At 33.9% G+C, this 17,643-nt stretch overlaps 4 protein-coding genes across 4 annotated transcripts; 3 read left to right on the top strand and 1 right to left on the bottom strand.

Moving 5' to 3' along the window:
• Positions 1 to 4,263: 4,263 nt before the first annotated feature.
• On the top strand, positions 4,264 to 6,237 carry BDR25DRAFT_363951 (uncharacterized protein; the record flags this gene model as incomplete). Its single annotated transcript, XM_033696811.1, has 14 exons — positions 4,264 to 4,336; positions 4,428 to 4,494; positions 4,520 to 4,576; positions 4,617 to 4,686; positions 4,784 to 4,823; positions 4,887 to 4,933; positions 5,016 to 5,081; positions 5,161 to 5,223; positions 5,259 to 5,300; positions 5,369 to 5,487; positions 5,530 to 5,578; positions 5,611 to 5,704; positions 5,762 to 6,126; positions 6,166 to 6,237. The coding sequence occupies 14 exons, from the start codon at positions 4,264 to 4,266 to the stop codon at positions 6,235 to 6,237; spliced, it is 1,224 nt and encodes a 407-aa protein (XP_033539381.1).
• A 689-nt stretch (positions 6,238 to 6,926) lies between these two features.
• On the top strand, positions 6,927 to 7,747 carry BDR25DRAFT_363950 (uncharacterized protein; the record flags this gene model as incomplete). Its single annotated transcript, XM_033696810.1, has 6 exons — positions 6,927 to 6,951; positions 7,088 to 7,212; positions 7,291 to 7,416; positions 7,443 to 7,523; positions 7,581 to 7,682; positions 7,703 to 7,747. 6 exons carry the CDS (start codon positions 6,927 to 6,929, stop codon positions 7,745 to 7,747), a joined length of 504 nt encoding a protein of 167 aa, XP_033539380.1.
• On the bottom strand, positions 7,505 to 9,336 carry BDR25DRAFT_308256 (uncharacterized protein). Its single transcript, XM_033691000.1, has one exon. It carries the CDS (start codon positions 9,086 to 9,088, stop codon positions 7,787 to 7,789), a length of 1,302 nt encoding a protein of 433 aa, XP_033539379.1. The 5' UTR covers positions 9,089 to 9,336; the 3' UTR covers positions 7,505 to 7,786.
• Positions 9,337 to 9,780: 444 nt separating this feature from the next.
• Positions 9,781 to 10,232, top strand: BDR25DRAFT_363948 (uncharacterized protein; the record flags this gene model as incomplete). The annotated part of the gene is made up of 2 exons (XM_033696808.1): positions 9,781 to 9,862; positions 9,907 to 10,232. 2 exons carry the CDS (start codon positions 9,781 to 9,783, stop codon positions 10,230 to 10,232), a joined length of 408 nt encoding a protein of 135 aa, XP_033539378.1.
• Between the last annotated feature and the right edge of the window lie 7,411 nt (positions 10,233 to 17,643).

The following is a 17,643-nucleotide window of genomic DNA, read 5'->3' as shown; positions in this document are numbered from 1 at the left end:
CAACTAAAAAGGTGCGAATAATTAACCAACAGTTAATTATTGCGTACAGAATAGTATATATACCTGTCGCACGTAAGCACCATCTCGGCCTTACACTAGTTCTACAGCACCTAGAGCTTTAAAAAAAGCTGTGTGTATATTAATGCCTTAATCTAATAAAGGCAGAGAGCCTCTAAGTTAGCTATATTAAGATTAGGGATTACAGGTGCTTTACTTATTAGATTAGGCTATAGTAGTGCGTCTAAGTTAATTTAGTCCTATACACCTTAAGCTTACATAAGGTATTTAAGCTGCGCGTACTATAGTAGAAACATATATTAATTAATAAGTTAAACACTTATTAAAAGTGTAGCAACATTTACTAGTTAATCTATAGCTTTAGTAAAAAGAGAGAGACAATAAAAGCAAATAATAAGAAGTAAAGAATAGATAAGTGCTTTAATTAACATAACATAGAGAAATTTACACTAACTAGGCCTATAACTGTTGCAACTGCTAATTAAGAAGTAATAAAAAGTAAGTCTATTAACTATAAGAGGCTTATAGAGAGCCTGCCTATGTAGTGGGAGCTTTGGCGCCAAGTGTCTCAGGCTGCTCGTCCGAAACACAGGCGCGACACTAGGACCATGTGCTCTCTTACGCGACAATACTTACAAGCCTTTATTACGCTAAGACAATTAAGTGTGACTCTACTATAGATATTGTTAGGCTTAGAATAGCAAGAGTCTTTATTTACTATTATTTTAAGCAAAAGCGTATTAACGTATAGAAGAATCTAAGCCTATTGTAACAAGGTAGGCACAGTTAACTACGTAGCCTTCTCTCGCTTATAGAGGTTTAGGCTAGACTAGAGACAACCGCTAGTGCTAGTGCTAGCCCTTGCATTATCTATATATATATTATACTATGCGAGAATACTTAGCTTAAGTATTCTTATGCGTATCTTTTAGTACAGTAGGGAAAGTTGTATAGTATCGACTTAGCAGGCAAGGCGTCTACCTTATTACACCTATAAAGCTTACTCTCTTAGAAGAAGAATATATCTAGTGTTGCTTTAACACTATCCTAGAAGATATTTATAGCTATTACAATACACATGTTAGTTTATAAAAAAAAAAGAAGCGCTAAGTAAGCCTAGAATATTATCTAAAGCTAAGTAAACAGCTAATTTTTTACACGCTAAGCATAATCTAAGCTAGTATGTTTATAAAGTGTTATGTAAAGCTTAAAGTAAAGTTTTAAGCGCAAGTATAGTTAGTAGATATCTAGCCTATTATAAATTATATCTTATTAAAGTTGTACATGTTATTATTCTAGATGCTATACTTAGCTTTAATATTCTTTATAAGGCTAAACTAGCTTTTATATAGTTATACTTACGCTTAAACTTTACTTTAAGCTTTAAATACTACTTTATAAACATACTAGGTTAGTTTATGCTAACATAGCCTAGATTATGCTTAGCGTGTAAAAAATTAGCTATATTAGCTATAGCTACTATCTAAGAGGAAAATCTTTCTGCATATAGCTTAGGTATGTACTTAATAATTACTTACTTTTTATTATTACTTAGCCTTTATAAGTTAGCTATAGAATTACCTTATAAAAGTTATTTAGTGTGTTAGTTATTTATTATCTTTTAAAAGACCTTATACATAGCTACAGCATGTTACTTTAAAAGTGTTGCGTCTTATTTAAAAGCTTAAAGTGTAAGCTATATCTAACATTCTTTTAGCACATCTAAGTAATATTATTAGAAATGTATTAGTATAAAAAAAGTAGGTTAGTAGAGTCTTAGCAAAAGTAAGTAACTTAGTTAAGTAAGCAACTTGCCTGTAGTGTATGTTACTTTAAAAGTGTTATATTTTATGTTGCAACTGCTAGTTAGAGAGAGCAATAAGAAGCAAGTCTATTAACTATATAAGGCTTATAGAGAGCCTGCCTATGTAGTAGAAGCTTAGGCGCCAAGTGTCTTAGGCTGCTTGTCCGAAACACAGGCGCGACACTAGGCCCATGTACGCGATTCTAGGTCTCTATGCTCTTCTTACGCGACGTTTTATTTCACAGATTAAAGTGTAAGCTATAATGTACTTCATAGGCAAGTTGCTTACACACCTAAGTTGCTTACTTTTACTAAGACCCTACTACACTACTCTTTTTATACTAATGCATTTCTAACAACACTACTTAAACATGTTAAAGGAATGTTAGATGTAGCTTACACTTTAAGCTTTTAAATAAAACATAATACTTTTTAACTAACACGCTATAGCTATCTATAAAGTTTTTTAAAAAATAATAAGTAACTAACACGCTAGATAACCTTTTTAAGCTAATTATATAGCTAACTTATAAAAGCTAAATAATAATAAGAAGTAAGTAATTATTTAGCACATACTTAAGCTAGATGTGTAAGAATTTCCCCCCTAGCTAGTAGCTATAGCTAATATAGCTAATTCTTTACACGCTAAGTGTAATATAGGCTATATTAGTATAAACTAGCTTAATATGTTTATTAAGTGTTACCTAAAGCTTAAAGTAAAGTTTAAGTGTAAGTATAACTATAAAAAAGCTTTTTATAAAGATCTTATAGTAATTTAAAGCTAGTTTAACCTTATAAAGAATATTAAAGCTAAGTATAGTATCTAAAATAATAACATGTACAACTTTAACAAAATAAAGTTTATAATAAGCTAAATATCTACTAAAGCAGTTATTATAGGTTTAGAGAGATAAGAACAGCTAAAAGCAGTCTAGCTAGGCAACTAGAAGTAGACAACAGCTATCTAAGGTATTAATGCTAAAAAGTAGGCTATTCTGCCTTTTATTATTTTTTAGAGTAGTAACTACTTTTTAAACTAGTATAAAAAAAAATCTACTTTAAAATTAAGTTATTATAATTTCTAAGCGCAGCTAGACTACTAATTAGCTTAGTTTAAACTAGTTAAAGCACTTTAATATGCATATAAAAAAGTGTACTATTAGTAGCTACTATCTACTAGTTATTAACAGCTATAAGAGCTACAACTTACTTTATTTTTAGTAATACTATAAAAATAATAAGATTATTACTATTTATATGCTTTTTTACTTATTACACTTTTTATAGCTACTTAATGTAAGTTATTTTACTTTTTTAAAAAAAGTGTATAAGTGCTAAGCTAAAAACCTTATGCGCAACTAGATTACTTATATTATAAAAATAAAGTTTTTACTATGCTTTAAAGTAGCTTATAATGCTATAATTACTTTTAGTAATATCTAAAAAAAGTTTTAAGGCGCTAGATTAGTTTTTTTAACTTATAATAAGTTATAATAAGCCTTAATATAAAGTTACACACTTTATTACTACTACTACTTATATATAATAAGCTCTAGTAGTTGTAAACCCTAAGCAATACTTTAGAACTTAAGTTATAATTAATGCTTATAAAAATAAAAATTTAAAAGCATATAAATAGTTTACTAACTTTTATAGTTAAAGTGTTTAAAAAAGTTTTAAAAAAGGTAGTAATAATTACGCATAAGCTAGTATTAGTGTAATAAGAAATTACTAAGCTTTAAGCAGCTAATAAGGCTACTACACAACATAAATTACATAAAAAAAAGTAAATTAAGGCAGAAAAGACTTTAATAATTTAGGAAAGCCTACGCTTAATAGCTCTAAAGGAGTTTAAAGTGCGTAGTAATAGGAAGAAGGTAAAGAAGCAGGTGTAAGCTAAAGTAGGTAAGCTATTCTAAAGGCGCTGTAGATAGTGTAATTAGACTAGGCATAACACGCAAATGTGTAAGTAAGAAGCAGAGGTAGTATCTAAATAATATTCTAGGCTGTACTGTACTATATAGTGCTAGAGCAGGTTGTTATGGGCTATAATAGAGTTTGTTAGGGTGGGGTCTTGGCAAAAGTAAGCGACTCAGGTGTGTGAGCAACTCGCCTATGAAGTACGTTATCTAATATTCTTTTAGCACATTTAAGTAGTGTTATTAAGAGTACATTAGTGTAGAAAGAGTAGTTTAGTAGAGTTTTAGTAAAAGTAAGTAACTTAGGTAAGTAAGCAACTAGTCTATAGTGTATGTTATATTAAACTTAAACTTAAAAATATTATAAAGAAAATTTATTAGTTGTAAGTTATCTAAAGTAGTTTAGAACATAATTTCTAGTGCTAAGAATTCTTAATTACTAATTAGCTGAATTAGATTATTAATAACAACTCTAGAAGAGACTATGTAGTAGAAAAGTTACTACTGAAAATTAGGGCAGATATGGAATTGACGACACGAGGTGGGTCTACCGCTCTCTATTTGGCGGCCTACATCGGGGATGATAAGACGGTACGTCTGCTATTAAAGAGGGGGCCTAGAGTTGAGGCTAGGACTTAGAAATACTTTAGGCCCTACACATTGTACCATTGATGGCGCATGGTGAGGTAGTGCGGCTGCTACTAGAGAGAGACGCCGATGTCGAGGCGGAAACTTAATGGTATGGAGAGGACGGTAAGGATAATGTTGATGATATTAGCGATGACGTCGGCGACGGTGCTGGTGTTGATTACAATGGTAATGTGCTTGGGGCCGCGTGGTGCTTAAGTAAGCGTCTGCGCCAGCTGCCCCTGAAGCAAGAGCTCGTCGCCGACCTCTAGGCGGAAGAACCACATAGCTGGACGGCGCGACAGCTTGCCGCTTCTGGTGGAAATGAATCGGTGCAGCGGCTTCTAGCATAACTAAGTTACAACCAACAACAAAGATCTTATCCGGATGACTATTGAATCACATTATTACCAAGGTTGCGCATGGCCAATTTCCACAGCTTGCTATCTTTCATTGTGGCAATCTTAGATGATTCTGTTATCACTGTAGGCTTAAAAGTGCCTTCTGGTCCTCACTAGATGAAGCCTACGGCATCGATCTTGCCTGCAAGACGTTGACAGTCACTGTGCGAGGGGTCAAGAAGAGACTGGAGCCTAGAGAGAGCGCTTAAGTACATCGCTCTAGCCTGGACATGCTTTTCTTGCTAGCCGGTACTTTCGAACAAGTTCTTCTCCCAGAGCCTCCTCATACCCTCGCAATTCCCGCTCGAGGATGTGCTCGGCCTCGGCTAGCGTACCTTGGTCCTTGCAGAGAAGGCCTAGATTGTTGCTCGTGCTTAGTGTCGACGTGTAGTTAGGACCGAATGCCTTCTCTTTCCCTCACTTCGCCTGCTCGAACATCTCCCCCGTCGCCTTGGTCATCTTGCCTTGGTCCGCGTAGAGGACGCCTAGGTTGCCGCTCATTCTGATGGCCCATTCTCCAGCACACGAACTGTCCTAGAACTGGGCTCCATCTTTAGGCCTAAAAATAGTCTAAATATCTTGATGATAAAGTTTCCTAGATTCGGGCCATTGAATTGAATTCAATAGTAACGCTAGTCCAAGTCGCTGCCGCACGTGTCTCACGCGATACCATTCCCATGTACTGCGCCATTCACTCATTAGGACTAGCTCCTTTCTTGTACGGTATATAGTCACCCTAGAGCTCTCTCTCGCTCCTTAGACCTTACAATACACTGGTTCAATTCACCTTGTCTGAATCTCAATACCTTGTCAACTGGCCTACCCTATGACCCCTTCTCAGCTCATGCGAGAGTCGCAAGCCCGTCCACACCGTGAGAGTCTCGAGTGGCGTGGTTGCCGTAATGGAAAGGCTCTTTGCGATCATGCTCGGACGGGTTTCCCATAGCGCTAGATACAACTTATCGTTTTCATCATTTCCTTAAACCGCTAAGGATACTATTCCTCTTCCATAAAGCTCATCGCCTGTAACGTAGCTCACAAACGAGTCGCGAACCTCACCCACATTGCACACCTTTGCACGCGATACGTTATCGAATTTCATCTATCTCTGAATGGCCAAACGTTCGCCCATTGCTCTCGCTCTTCGGGGGTGTTTGATTCTGCATCCGGAAACCTCTCCTTAGCTTTCTCTATTTTCTCGGACGTCATGCTATACTCCTCCGGCGAAACTACTCCATCCCACCCTGTGTATGCACCGACTTCTTTGATCACCCGCGCCTTCCGCTTTATGTCCTTTACCCATCTAGCTAACTCGCCTTTCTGCTTCGAAAGCTTATTGAGTAGACGAGAGGACAAGGTACTTTAACAGCTTCTTGGCTATTAGTCTTGACCCCAGTTTTCCATATTGCCGGTTCTGCGAGCTGCGATAATAAGCTCTGAATATAGGCTTCAACATCATCAAAGATAGATCTGATTAGAGTCATGATCTAACATGGAAGAGTATCGCGGTAGCGGAGTATGCGTAGTAGGTCTGGGGCTTGTCTGTGAATAAATATCTAGTAGAGTCCCTAGATAGATTGGGCTGTGTGCAGATTTTGTGCATTTTCTTTTGTGACTAGGTCTAACTCTACAAAGTTTGAAGGCAGTTTAGGCTTCTTAAAACCATGTAATATTACCCTATTGTATTTAATTAGAGAGGGATAATGAACGTGGAGAAAGGCAGGACTAAGATGCACGTCTTGCTAGTTAATAATACCTGTGATCTCTGTGGGGTTATTCTCATTAACAAAGATGTTGTCGGAATGCAAGTTGTTATGCCATAGTATTAAGGCGAGGTACGCGCCGTCACAGCGTCTAAGTTATACGAATGTAATTTTTATGTAGTTAGGGTTATAGGGATTCTGGATTAGCTTTGGCACATGTACTTAAACGAGACAAAAAAATGAAGACGTGTGCAGAATGTGTATTACTTTAAAGTTAAAGTAGAGTTAGTCCCTAGGTGGCTGGACGCCCCCTAAGATTGGATAAATTGCAGGTACCTCGCCTTTACAGCTATCTTTACGTCGCCTACATGCCTAGATATAGATACATTTATATAAATCCTGTGCATTGGGATTTGTAAGCTTGTTGTTTCCCTTAAATCTAAAAATTACGATTATGCCCTCGCGCCGCCGCCTGTTTAGTGGAGAGACATTTTTTTTTTTTTTTTTTTAGCAAAATTGAGTCGTAGAAACCACAACTCTACGCTGAGGCTCTAATTAATTTAAGAATCGATTGATAAGTCTAGAAGCGTTGAGAGAACTGAATTTTATATTAAGTCGTTCTTCGCGTTGGTGCCGGTGTAGATTGCGATATCGTCCAAAATAGAGAAAGAGGCCGCTCGGTACCTGAGGCTTCAAAGCTATACCGCCTTGAATCAGGATGCCTGAGATGTGGGCCTTACGTGAGCTTTACATAAGTTTTGGACTGTAATTTATCTATCGGAGCTGGGCGCAGAGACTCCGCCGCTAGAAGAAGTTAGATCATTTCTCTCAGCCACTTCATGACCCAGCGGCTTCAAGCTGTGTGCGATGAGTTCGCTGATCTCTCTCGCGCGGTCATTGACGGATGTTCCACCCTTTGCAGGTTCATCTACCGAGGAACGGGTGTTAATAGACGTTGAGATTATAATAGCTGCCTGAATGGACGTCTGAATTCAAACCATCTTTCACACTGATGACTATGATGTCTAACATGCAAAATTCTTTGATTGAAGTTCATCGCTAACAATAAGTCAATAACTTAGCCCAAGACCACCGACACACCACCCAGCTACTCAGCAATCAGCTGAGTCCAATAAGAATCAACACCACTCGAACGCAGCAAGAAGGATCTCTTATGCCCTATAGCAACTTCATACCATCCGCGCTACTGGTGCTCTTGCTGGCTCCGAGGGCTCGCTCAAACCAATACCAGAATCAGACCTCGTTGGTATGTAACCGCCAGAGAATTACCACGTTCGCCACTTAGGTCCTATCTTATTCTTGATTGCTACCACTACCAAGACCAGCCTCTAGATTTGCCATCTCCACCTCTTCAGGCTTAGCTGCATTCAAATCGCCCAGGGGGAACTCCAAGATACTTTCTTTTCTCTCTCGTAGCCTTTTAAAGAGCCGCACGCCCTTTCTAACACCTGGTACAATTTCTGTAAAGACTAGTAGGATGAGTCCTGCTGTCAAGGAGAATGCCTGGTCCCAGTCATATATCGACTGTGGTGCGCATGGCATTAAGAAACAGGACTCAGATACCTTTGTCCCCCTAAGAATATAAAAAAAATAATGCAAAACCGCTGAAGGGATGAAAAAGAAGCCAATAATGCCCAGAAGCATGAAAATTCCTACAATGAATTGACATAAAAATAGTAAGCCAAACAAACCAAACGCTAGAACAAATAAAGGACGTTTGAAAAGCAACAAAAACGTATGCAACCACAGTACCATAATCGAGAGTAGCAGTGAGCGGCCAAGCAAAGAGCTAATGGATGCAACAAGGGACTGCATGCGTGCAATGGGAGGGTGTAAGAATGCAATGACGAGCCGAAAACACCCTTCTGTGATGGGAAGAAGAATCAAAATGGTGTATACCAAGAAGATGGGAAGCAAGGCTAGACCTCCCCAGCCCGCGAAGAAAACGCTGGTGACATGTTCGCCTCTGATTCCTTCCCAGTAAAGAGCGGGAAAGAACATGTAGTGTTCCTCTTCCTTTGGAAAGTCCTCCTGCAGTGGTGGGTTGAAAAACAAGACAGATAGTGCCGTCAAAGGTAGTATTAGTCCCATGGACAGAACCAGTCGGCGCGAGAAGAGAACCCGAAACCAAGCCCGCAGGTCCTCGATGTCGATTTCGTCCTTGGTTTTCTTATCCGTGGTGATAATTAGCACCGTAGCGAAAAAGGCGACCACATTTTGAAGAACAGCATGGACCGATCCCCAAAAAACAATCATGTATGGCGCTGCAATCGGGCCCATGAACTTTTTTCTAAGATCGAGGGAGTGGCCTTGTTCTTGTGCGGTGCGAAGAGAGTGAACTTGACGAAAAAGGTCTATTGCTGCCCAATTCATGCCTAAAATATAGAACCAGGAATTCGGATCCAATGTCCTTTTCGGCTGCACCAGCAACTGTATCCAAGCTGCGATGATGGTGGAATACCATGCCGACCAGGTCCCGGGTCCGTAGAATCCGCTGACTTGGGCAATTCCCAGAGGATCGTCGCCTACACCGGAGACGGGTAGGGATCGTACTGTGTACTCAATAATGGGACCCATAAAAGCGAAGTCGGCCATCTTGGAAGGAGATTTCCCTGCCGCTGACGGGAGAATGACAAGGAGGAGGGCTGATTACGATCGGGAAAGAATTCGTATGTTTGGAAGTTGGTGGAGCAAGTACCGCTAAAGTTGTTGAAGTTGATTGTAGGTCGCGGCTTGACCGGTCTGACCACCTTTTAAGCGGCCTCAACAAGGCCAACAGCCTTGCGGCCTCAGACATCCCCAATGTCAGATGTGCGAAGCTAGACAGAAAGAGTGTATTGTAGGAAGGTCGGATCTGCCTCTCAATAGAAGGGCAAGCGGAAGCTATACATACCCCGTAGGTAGGCTAACTACAAATAGTGGTGACTAAACACGTGACTGGTAACGTGACACCCAACCATGGCGACGAAGGAGCTGAGCGCATGGTTTCGGATGACCACCAGCTCTAAGTTAGGAAAATTGCGGGTTGCTGTGTAATGGATGACTTGGCGGCTGGATTTGGGGTATTCATACTGAGGTGCAATTGAAACACCAGAGCGTTTGCTCGCGATACCATGTCCTCACAACCCATCTGCCAATGCATAAACTCCACTGCCCGCTACGGAAGCGCCATCTTCGTGGTCATCATTTCTCATAAATCCAGAAGTAGTAAAATTAGCCAAAAAGAAGCATCAGGGCAAAAGACTTGGACGACTAAGTAGATGCGGGTACTCTTACTCAATCAAGGGATGAGAAAGACAGAGACGAACTTTTTTAGAGCCGTGTCAGTTTGTTTTTCTTCTCCTCGTCCCAGTCCAGATGCTTTTCGCTGTAATTCTAATAGCACAACCTACTAGAAATGGCGCTCCGACTAGTTGGCTCATGGCGAGCTCAGGCATGCTCAGCCACAGCTCAGGTTACTTACCGTGTTTCATCGCTTAACGCACGGCCCCTCGTAACGCACACACAACCAAAATTCATCAACTTTTCAATCAAGCTTATCTCCACCAATATGGACCCAATTGAGGCCGCGCTGGCGTCATTTGAATTGCTGAAGCTTGGAGAAAAACCTAATTATAGTGCGACAGCGAAAAAATTTGGTTGTTGTCGCTCTACACTATCAAAGCGCCACCGCGGGGTGCAGGGTGTAAGGACGGAGCTCTGTACCACTACGCCAATACAACCAAAAAGGTGCGAATAATCAACCAACAGTTGATTATTGCGTACAGAATAGTATATATACCCGTCGCACGTAAGCACCATCTCGGCCTTACACGTAAGCGCCATCCTGGCCTTACACAGGGCACCTATGCAGAGAAGCACAAAAATCAACAACTCCTTAACAACGTACAAGAAAAGGAACTCTCTAAATACCTTAACAAGCTTTACGCAAAAGGACTGCCGCCTATAAGGCTTATAATACGCAATTTTGCCTTAGAAATAGCTAGGAAATAGGCTAGTAAAAACTAGGTTAATTGCTTTATTAAGCAGCAGGACATTAAGCTTATATCTTAATAGACATCTAGCATAGATTCTAATTATAAAAGAGCTAACTTAGCCTTTAAATATAAGCTCTATTTTAAGCTGTTATAGAGGAAAATTAATAATTATAGCATAGAGTCGCGCCACATCTACAATATAAATAAAAAGGGCTTCTTAATTAGTGTACTATTAAAAGTTAAAAGAATCTTCTCTAAACAGTAATATAAAGAAGGTGGCATTAAGCAGATAATCTAGGACAGCAATTGCAAGTAGATTACAACTATAGCTTACATATGCGCTAATAGGACTTCTCTTACACTAGCACTAATTTATTAGGCTGCTTTAGGCAACATATAAAACACTTAGTTATAAAACTTTAACCTTAATAAACACAAGGCCTTTTTTTTCTTATCTCCTAGTAGGTGGACAAGCAATATGCTAGGCCTTGCATAGCTTAAACAGGTGTTTAATAGGGAGACAAAACAGAAGGCCTAACGCTCTTATTAACTATTAGTCCTAGATAGCTATAGATTGCATGTTACTATAGATTTTATTAAGTATTATAACAATAATAGGATCCTCTTAGCTATCTATCTACCTTATTTAACTTATACCCTGCAGCCTCTAGATGTCTACATGTTTAAGCCTCTATTAACTGCCTACTTAGCTAAGCTAGCAGATTTTATGTATAGGTGCTAAGGACTATTAACTATTATAAAAAGAGACTTTTTTTGCATGTTTAACAAAGCCTAGCTAACGTTATTTAAACTAAATACTATCCTTAAGGCATTTAAAACATGCAGTTTATTTCTATTTAATCTAAAAGTAATCCTAGTATAATTTAATGTTAAGAAGAAGGACTAGCTATCCTCTAGTAATAGTACTACTTTAGTACTAGGCGCTTCTAATTAGAGGAAGATTAAGAGGATTTTACGCTAGGTTGTTAACAATATTTATAGTAAGCAGTTACGCTAGCTTAGTTAAACTATTTACACAATTTTATGTTATAACAACCTGCTCTAGCATAAGGTTAAACATCTTAAACAAGCTCTTCTTAATAAGAAGCGTTGCCGCCAGCGTAGGAAGCCTCTCCTGCTTAAAGCTCTACCTAAGTATAATAGTAGAGCAGTCTTTTAGTTGCTAACTAAAGTACGTAAAGCACGTAATCTCTAAGCTTAAAAAGATGCTAATAAGAAGGCTCTATAACTTAAAAAGGATAAGAAAATAAAGCTTAGAGAGGCAAAAAAGGCAGAGAAGGCGCGTATGCTAGAGGAGAGGAAGCGCATAAAGGTAGTAGCAAAAGAAATCTAACTCTAAGAGCAGCGCGTTAAGGCAGCTTAAAAAAAGAAGGCAAAGTTTGCTTAAAAAGCTGCTACACAACTTAAAAAGGACATCTAATTAGCTAATAAGAGCAAGAAGAAGGCCTCTACACTAATTACTAGCAATAAGGATAAGGAGGAGGATTATATTAAGGATAAATTAGTTGTAGAGGTCTGTCACAATTGTGCACGAGTAAGGTTATAGAGCTTCACGGAGGTCTAGTTTAATTACTATGTAAGGTATTATAGTAGGTACAAGACGTTGTGTGAGAAACAGGAAGGTTTAGAAGAAAATTAGCAATTAAATACTTAGCTTAGAAGTTTAAACACTTTAAGTATAAATTAAGCCTGTTCTAGGTTTAGTTAGTATTAAAGTAGTTTATGCTTAAGTTTATGTCTATGTTATGTTATATTTATATTAAACGTGCACTAATAATACTCTAGTACACATCTAATACAGTTATGTCTAGGATCTAGAGAGGATACTGTAACAGTACCCCCTCTCTTATTAAGAAGGGAATTCTTTACATTAGTAGTTCTAGCATTAGGTTGTCTTTGTTAGGGTATAGGTTTAGTTTAGATAGGTATTAGGCATAGAATTAGGTTACTATAAAGTTCTCTTATAGGGCTTTTACAGGTTCCTACAACAGTTTATTATATCTAGTCTATTTTATAAGGTATTTATAGATACGTTTTTTTTTATTAAACTAGATTTATTTAATGTCTTCTACAATATATTCTAGTTTATTATTTATAATAATAAGTTTAGGTAGCAGGTTTAGCTGTCTAAGTAGATAGTTAGATTTAAAGGCTGCTTAGCGCAGCAACAATACATAGAACACAAGGTGTATCTTTATGCTGTTAGGTAGGATTAATTAGTAAGCATGTAATAAGACTATATAAGCTACTATAAAAAGGCTAAGGTTCTTCTAATTAAGTTTCTTTAATTATTAGTTTATTTAAATATTTTTAGTGTTTAGCTAGACCTTCTTGCTAGCTGCATATGTAGGAGTAGAGGTTTAAAATTAGTTTATGTACTTTTGTTAAAAAGCTTAAGCCTATATAAGCTTTTTATAAATGTATTTAAATATGTTTTAAATTTTATTAATAAGTTTATTTATATCTATTACTTATACAGATTAATAAGTTAGTTAGGGGGTATTTAAAAGCAGTTTAAATCCTATTTAAAGGTAGTATCTATAGTTTGCTAAAAATAGGGATACTTATATTAATTTAGATGTTATGTTATTAGCTTTAAACTATACTATAGCTAACTATTTTACCTAGTTATCTTACTAGTAGTTTATATACACTTATAAGACTTATTTTATTATAGTGTTTATGTTCTTAGTTTAGCTATTAGTCTCTAGGTAAAAAGCTGTAGATAGATAAAAGATAATTTAAAGCTGTTTATAGAGTTTGTTCTAGAAAGCTAAGACAAACTGTGTACCTCTGTCTAATATAATTATATTAGGCAGGCTATAGTAAACTTATACATATTAGTAGAATAACTAGGCTATATTAGGGGTAGTTATAGAAGAACATAGTATTAAGTGTTAATACTTAGTTAAGTAATTAATAACTACTATAATATTTATATACTTTTTAGATAAAAGTAGGTTTATAATAAAATTAATTAATATATCTTTTTAAGCTTATTTAAAAATTAGGAGTAGTTTAAGCAGGCTATTATACTTTTCTTAAGAGGCCTTTACTTTACAGTAAGTATAGCAACATAATACATATTAGCGTACAGTATAGAATATGCAGGGCTAGTAGTACTCTCTTTATAGTAGGTTAAGAGTCTTTTTTCTACCTAAGTGTTCTTTAACAGGTAAGTTATGTATAATTTAAAGTAGTTTAATTCTTAGTTTATTAGAATTAGAGATTATAAGTTAGTTATAGTAGTATAGCTTACTATTTTAGTTTTTATAGTTAGCTAGTGTTACCTTTTTTAACTAACTAGCGCTGTTTTAGAGCAGGTCTAAGGTTTCTTAAATAAATTTATTATTTAGATACTTATTAGTAATAATCTAATTAATTATTTAATCTATTTTATTTAAGTTAAGGTCTAAAAATAGCTTAGGTTAAAGTAAAGTTTAGTGTTAAGCTTTTTACACTTCTTTCTAAGTAAAAATGTTTTAAGATTACCTTATAAAAGCATCTAGTTTCTCTTTATCTTAACTAGAATAATAAGTAATCTTAAAATTAAAATAAAATAAGTATTTAGACTAATAAGCTTATTAGTAGCTAAGTTATTTTATAGTTACAAAGTACTATAAGTTCTTATAGTTAGATAAAACCTATATTAGATGCGCTGCACTTTCTAGTTTAAGTTGCTATTATTTAAAGTAGTGTACTATAGTAAGTAATTTCTTATTATAAATCTTATAATTACCTTCTATAAAACTTATTCTTTTTAAGAAGTATGTAATAAGCCTAATAGTCCTATCTAGCTTAGTCTAGAAAAAAACTCCTGCTACTACATAGTCTAAGGCATTAGCTTCTATAAGTATTAGTAGTTTAAAGTTAAAGTAGTAGAGTATTAGAGCTTTAGTAAAGGCTTTTTTTAGCTAGTTAAAAGACTATTAGTAATTTAAGTTAAAGTTAAATTAAATTTTTTTTTTAGTAAGTGTAATTATAAAGCTTACTTACTATAAAAAGTTATTAATAAATTATTAGTAAAAGTTAGTAAATTTTATAAAAGCTTAAACATTCTTTATGTCCTTTAAGTATTGCTAATCTAGCATAGTTTAAACTTTAATAAGGTCTATTTAGATGCTATTTATAGAGATTACATATCCTAAATATATAACCTTTAATTAGTAGAACTTACATTTATTTATGTTAAGTTGTAGACCTACTTTTTTTATAGCCTTTAGCACTAAGTGTACATGCTGTTTGTGCTTTAAAAAGCTATTACTATAAATTAGAATATTATTAATATATGTAGTGCAGAACACATCTAGGTAGAGTTAGAGTAAGTTATTTATAAAATATTAAAAAGTACTAGGCGTGTTAGCTAAGCTAAAGGGCATTACTAGGTACTTAAATAGTCTATATTAGGTTTAAAACACTATTAGCTACTTATTACCCTTTACTATTTTTAGCTTATTAAAGGTAGTAATAATATCTAACTTTATAAAATACTTTACTTTACTTAGTTAGCTTAGAGTTTCTTATAAAAAAAAAATTAAGTATTAGTTTTTAATAGTAACAGTATTTAGTTCTTAGTAGTTAACATAGAATTAAAGCCTACCTTTAAGTTTCTTTATAAATAGTATAAGTAATGCTACTAGTAAAAAGCTAGCTTAAATAAACTTTTTTTTAGGTTCTTATTAAGGTATTTTTAAAGCACTTTTAATTTATTTAGTAACATTCTATATAGTAGCTTATAACTAGGTTGTTTACTAGGCTTAAAAGTTATCTAGTAATTATATAAACATTATATTAAAAGCTTATTAGACTTATCTTAGAAAAAGACATATAATAAGTTATAGTAGTTTTAAGAGACTATTATTTTTAAGTTAGTGCGTTTTTAGAGAGCTAAAGCTTAGTCTATATTAGAAATTATAACTGTGTAGATTTTATAATCTAGTTATTAAGCTAAAGTTATAAACAGAGTAAGTCCTATGTAGCAGATGTCTATCTGCTGTTTAAGTCCTAGTTTATGTTTAAATTAGGTAAGTAAAAGTTTTTTAAAGGCTTTTTTTTTTTAAGTTTAAGCAGTTATTAAATTATTTTACATAGCTTATCTTAGTAAAAGGCCTAGCTTATTAGCCTTACTTAGGTAGTTTTTTTTTAAGTTATTAAAAAGTAAGTTTAAAAACTTTTTATATTAAGTGCTATTTAGATGTTATTTAGGTGTAAGTGTAAGTATACATCTTAGCATTAAAAAAAGTTAAAGTTTAGAACTTACTCTTAGTAATTAAAAGCAACTTTATGCTAATATAGCTATAGTTATTCTAAGATTAGGTTATAACATCTTATATTTATTACATAAAGTTTAATTTACTTCTTATAGTGTTAGTAAGTAATTATAATAGTTATAGTATAAAAAATAAAACCTTTTTTAAGTTATTTTTTATTAAATTTAGTTAGGTAAATTATTTAGGTAAGTAGTGTTAATTAAAGATTTAGTTTACACGCTAGTTCTCTATTAATGTAACTTATGCTATTTACTCTTAAGTTAATAAAAGCTTATATTAAAGCTAATATAGTTTTTTATTATAAATATATAAAAATATTAACTTAGTACTTTTAGTTATTAGTAAAAGACTTAGCCTATAAGTTAGTAAAGATCTAGTGTTAAATTAGTTCTAAAGAGTAACTTAGCCCTAGAATAAGCCTTTTTACAGGCTTTTACTACTATAGCTGCAGCTATGTTAAGAGTAGTAAAAAAGATTAAAGCTTAAATATAAGTTAAAGCCTTTATAAAAATAAAATTAAAATAGTAAAAATCTTTAATAAGTGCTAGCAGCGCTACTTATGTAGACTTAAAGAAAAAAAATAAAGTAGTTTTAAAAAATATAACTATGCTTACTACACTTAAAGTATTAACTTTTTTTTTTATAATTTTTACACTTTCTAGAACTAACTAGAGCATAATTTAAATTAATTTTTATTATATTAGAGTTTTTATTTGCAACTGCGCTAGTTTAAGAGCGTATTAAAGCTTATATAAAAAGAAACCTTATGTTATTATTATAAGTAGTAATTAAGTTTACATACATATTAAAGTTATTTAGAAGGGGTTCTCCTACTATAGTGTGTTATAGTTTAGTTAAAAAGGAGTTATATAAAGCTATAATTAGACCTATCTTATTTAGGCCTATATTAAATATAAGTTAGTAGAACTTAGTAAAGTATAAAGTAAAGCTTTTTTTTTTTTATTATAAAGTGTTTAGGTAACTTAGAGCTGTTAACTTTTTATTTAAGTTTTTATAAGTTACTTATAAAAACACTATAAATTAATCTAAGTTAATAATATTTTTATTTATTAGTAAGTTAATTAAAGCTGTTATATTATAGTTAAGTTAAAAGTAAACATATAGTAACTAAAAGTGTTTAAAAAAGAATTAGTCTATATTTCTTTTAAGTTTATATTAGAGCTTATGTAAAAAGAAAAGTAAGTCTTTTTATTTTTTATTAAATAGTAGGGGATTAAAAAGTTAGTTAGATTTTATTACTAAGTTAGAAAAGTTACAAGTTATAGGCAGCATTAGATAGAAAAAAGTTAAGCTATCTTTAAACTTTTAAGTAAGCTTTAAGGCTAGTAAGTTCTTAGTTTTTACTACTATAATAAAAGTTAAGGTAAAAATAAACTACTTAACAATATAAAGCTGTTCTTTAAAGTTTTTTTAAAAAGCTTTTAAGTTTGTAACATAGTAGCTTTTTTATAAAGTAAGTGCTTTTTAAAAAGCTTTTTAGCTTACTTTAATAGCTTAGAGTTATATAAGTACTAAGCTTATTAGATTAAATTTAAAGGCTATTTTTAGCTAAAGTTTTAATACAACATAATGTTATAATTATGTATAAGTAAAGTTATAGAGCTTTACAGAAGTCTAGTTTAATTACTATGTAAGGTATTATAGTAAGTATAAGACATTATGTAAGAAATAAAAAAGTTTAAAAGAAAATTAGTAATTAAATACTTAGCTTAGAAGTCTAAGCGCTTTAAGTATAAATTAAGCCTGTTCTAGGTTTAGTTAGTGTTAAGGCAGTTTATGCTTAAGTTTATATCTATGTTGTGTTGTGTTTATATTAGACGTGCACTAATAATACTCTAGTACGCATCTAATACAGTTATGT

Source organism: Lindgomyces ingoldianus, assembly GCF_010093535.1.
Source record: "Lindgomyces ingoldianus strain ATCC 200398 unplaced genomic scaffold BDR25scaffold_91, whole genome shotgun sequence".
Lineage (NCBI taxonomy): Eukaryota > Fungi > Ascomycota > Dothideomycetes > Pleosporales > Lindgomycetaceae > Lindgomyces > Lindgomyces ingoldianus.
This window is presented reverse-complemented; position numbering and strand designations above follow the sequence as displayed.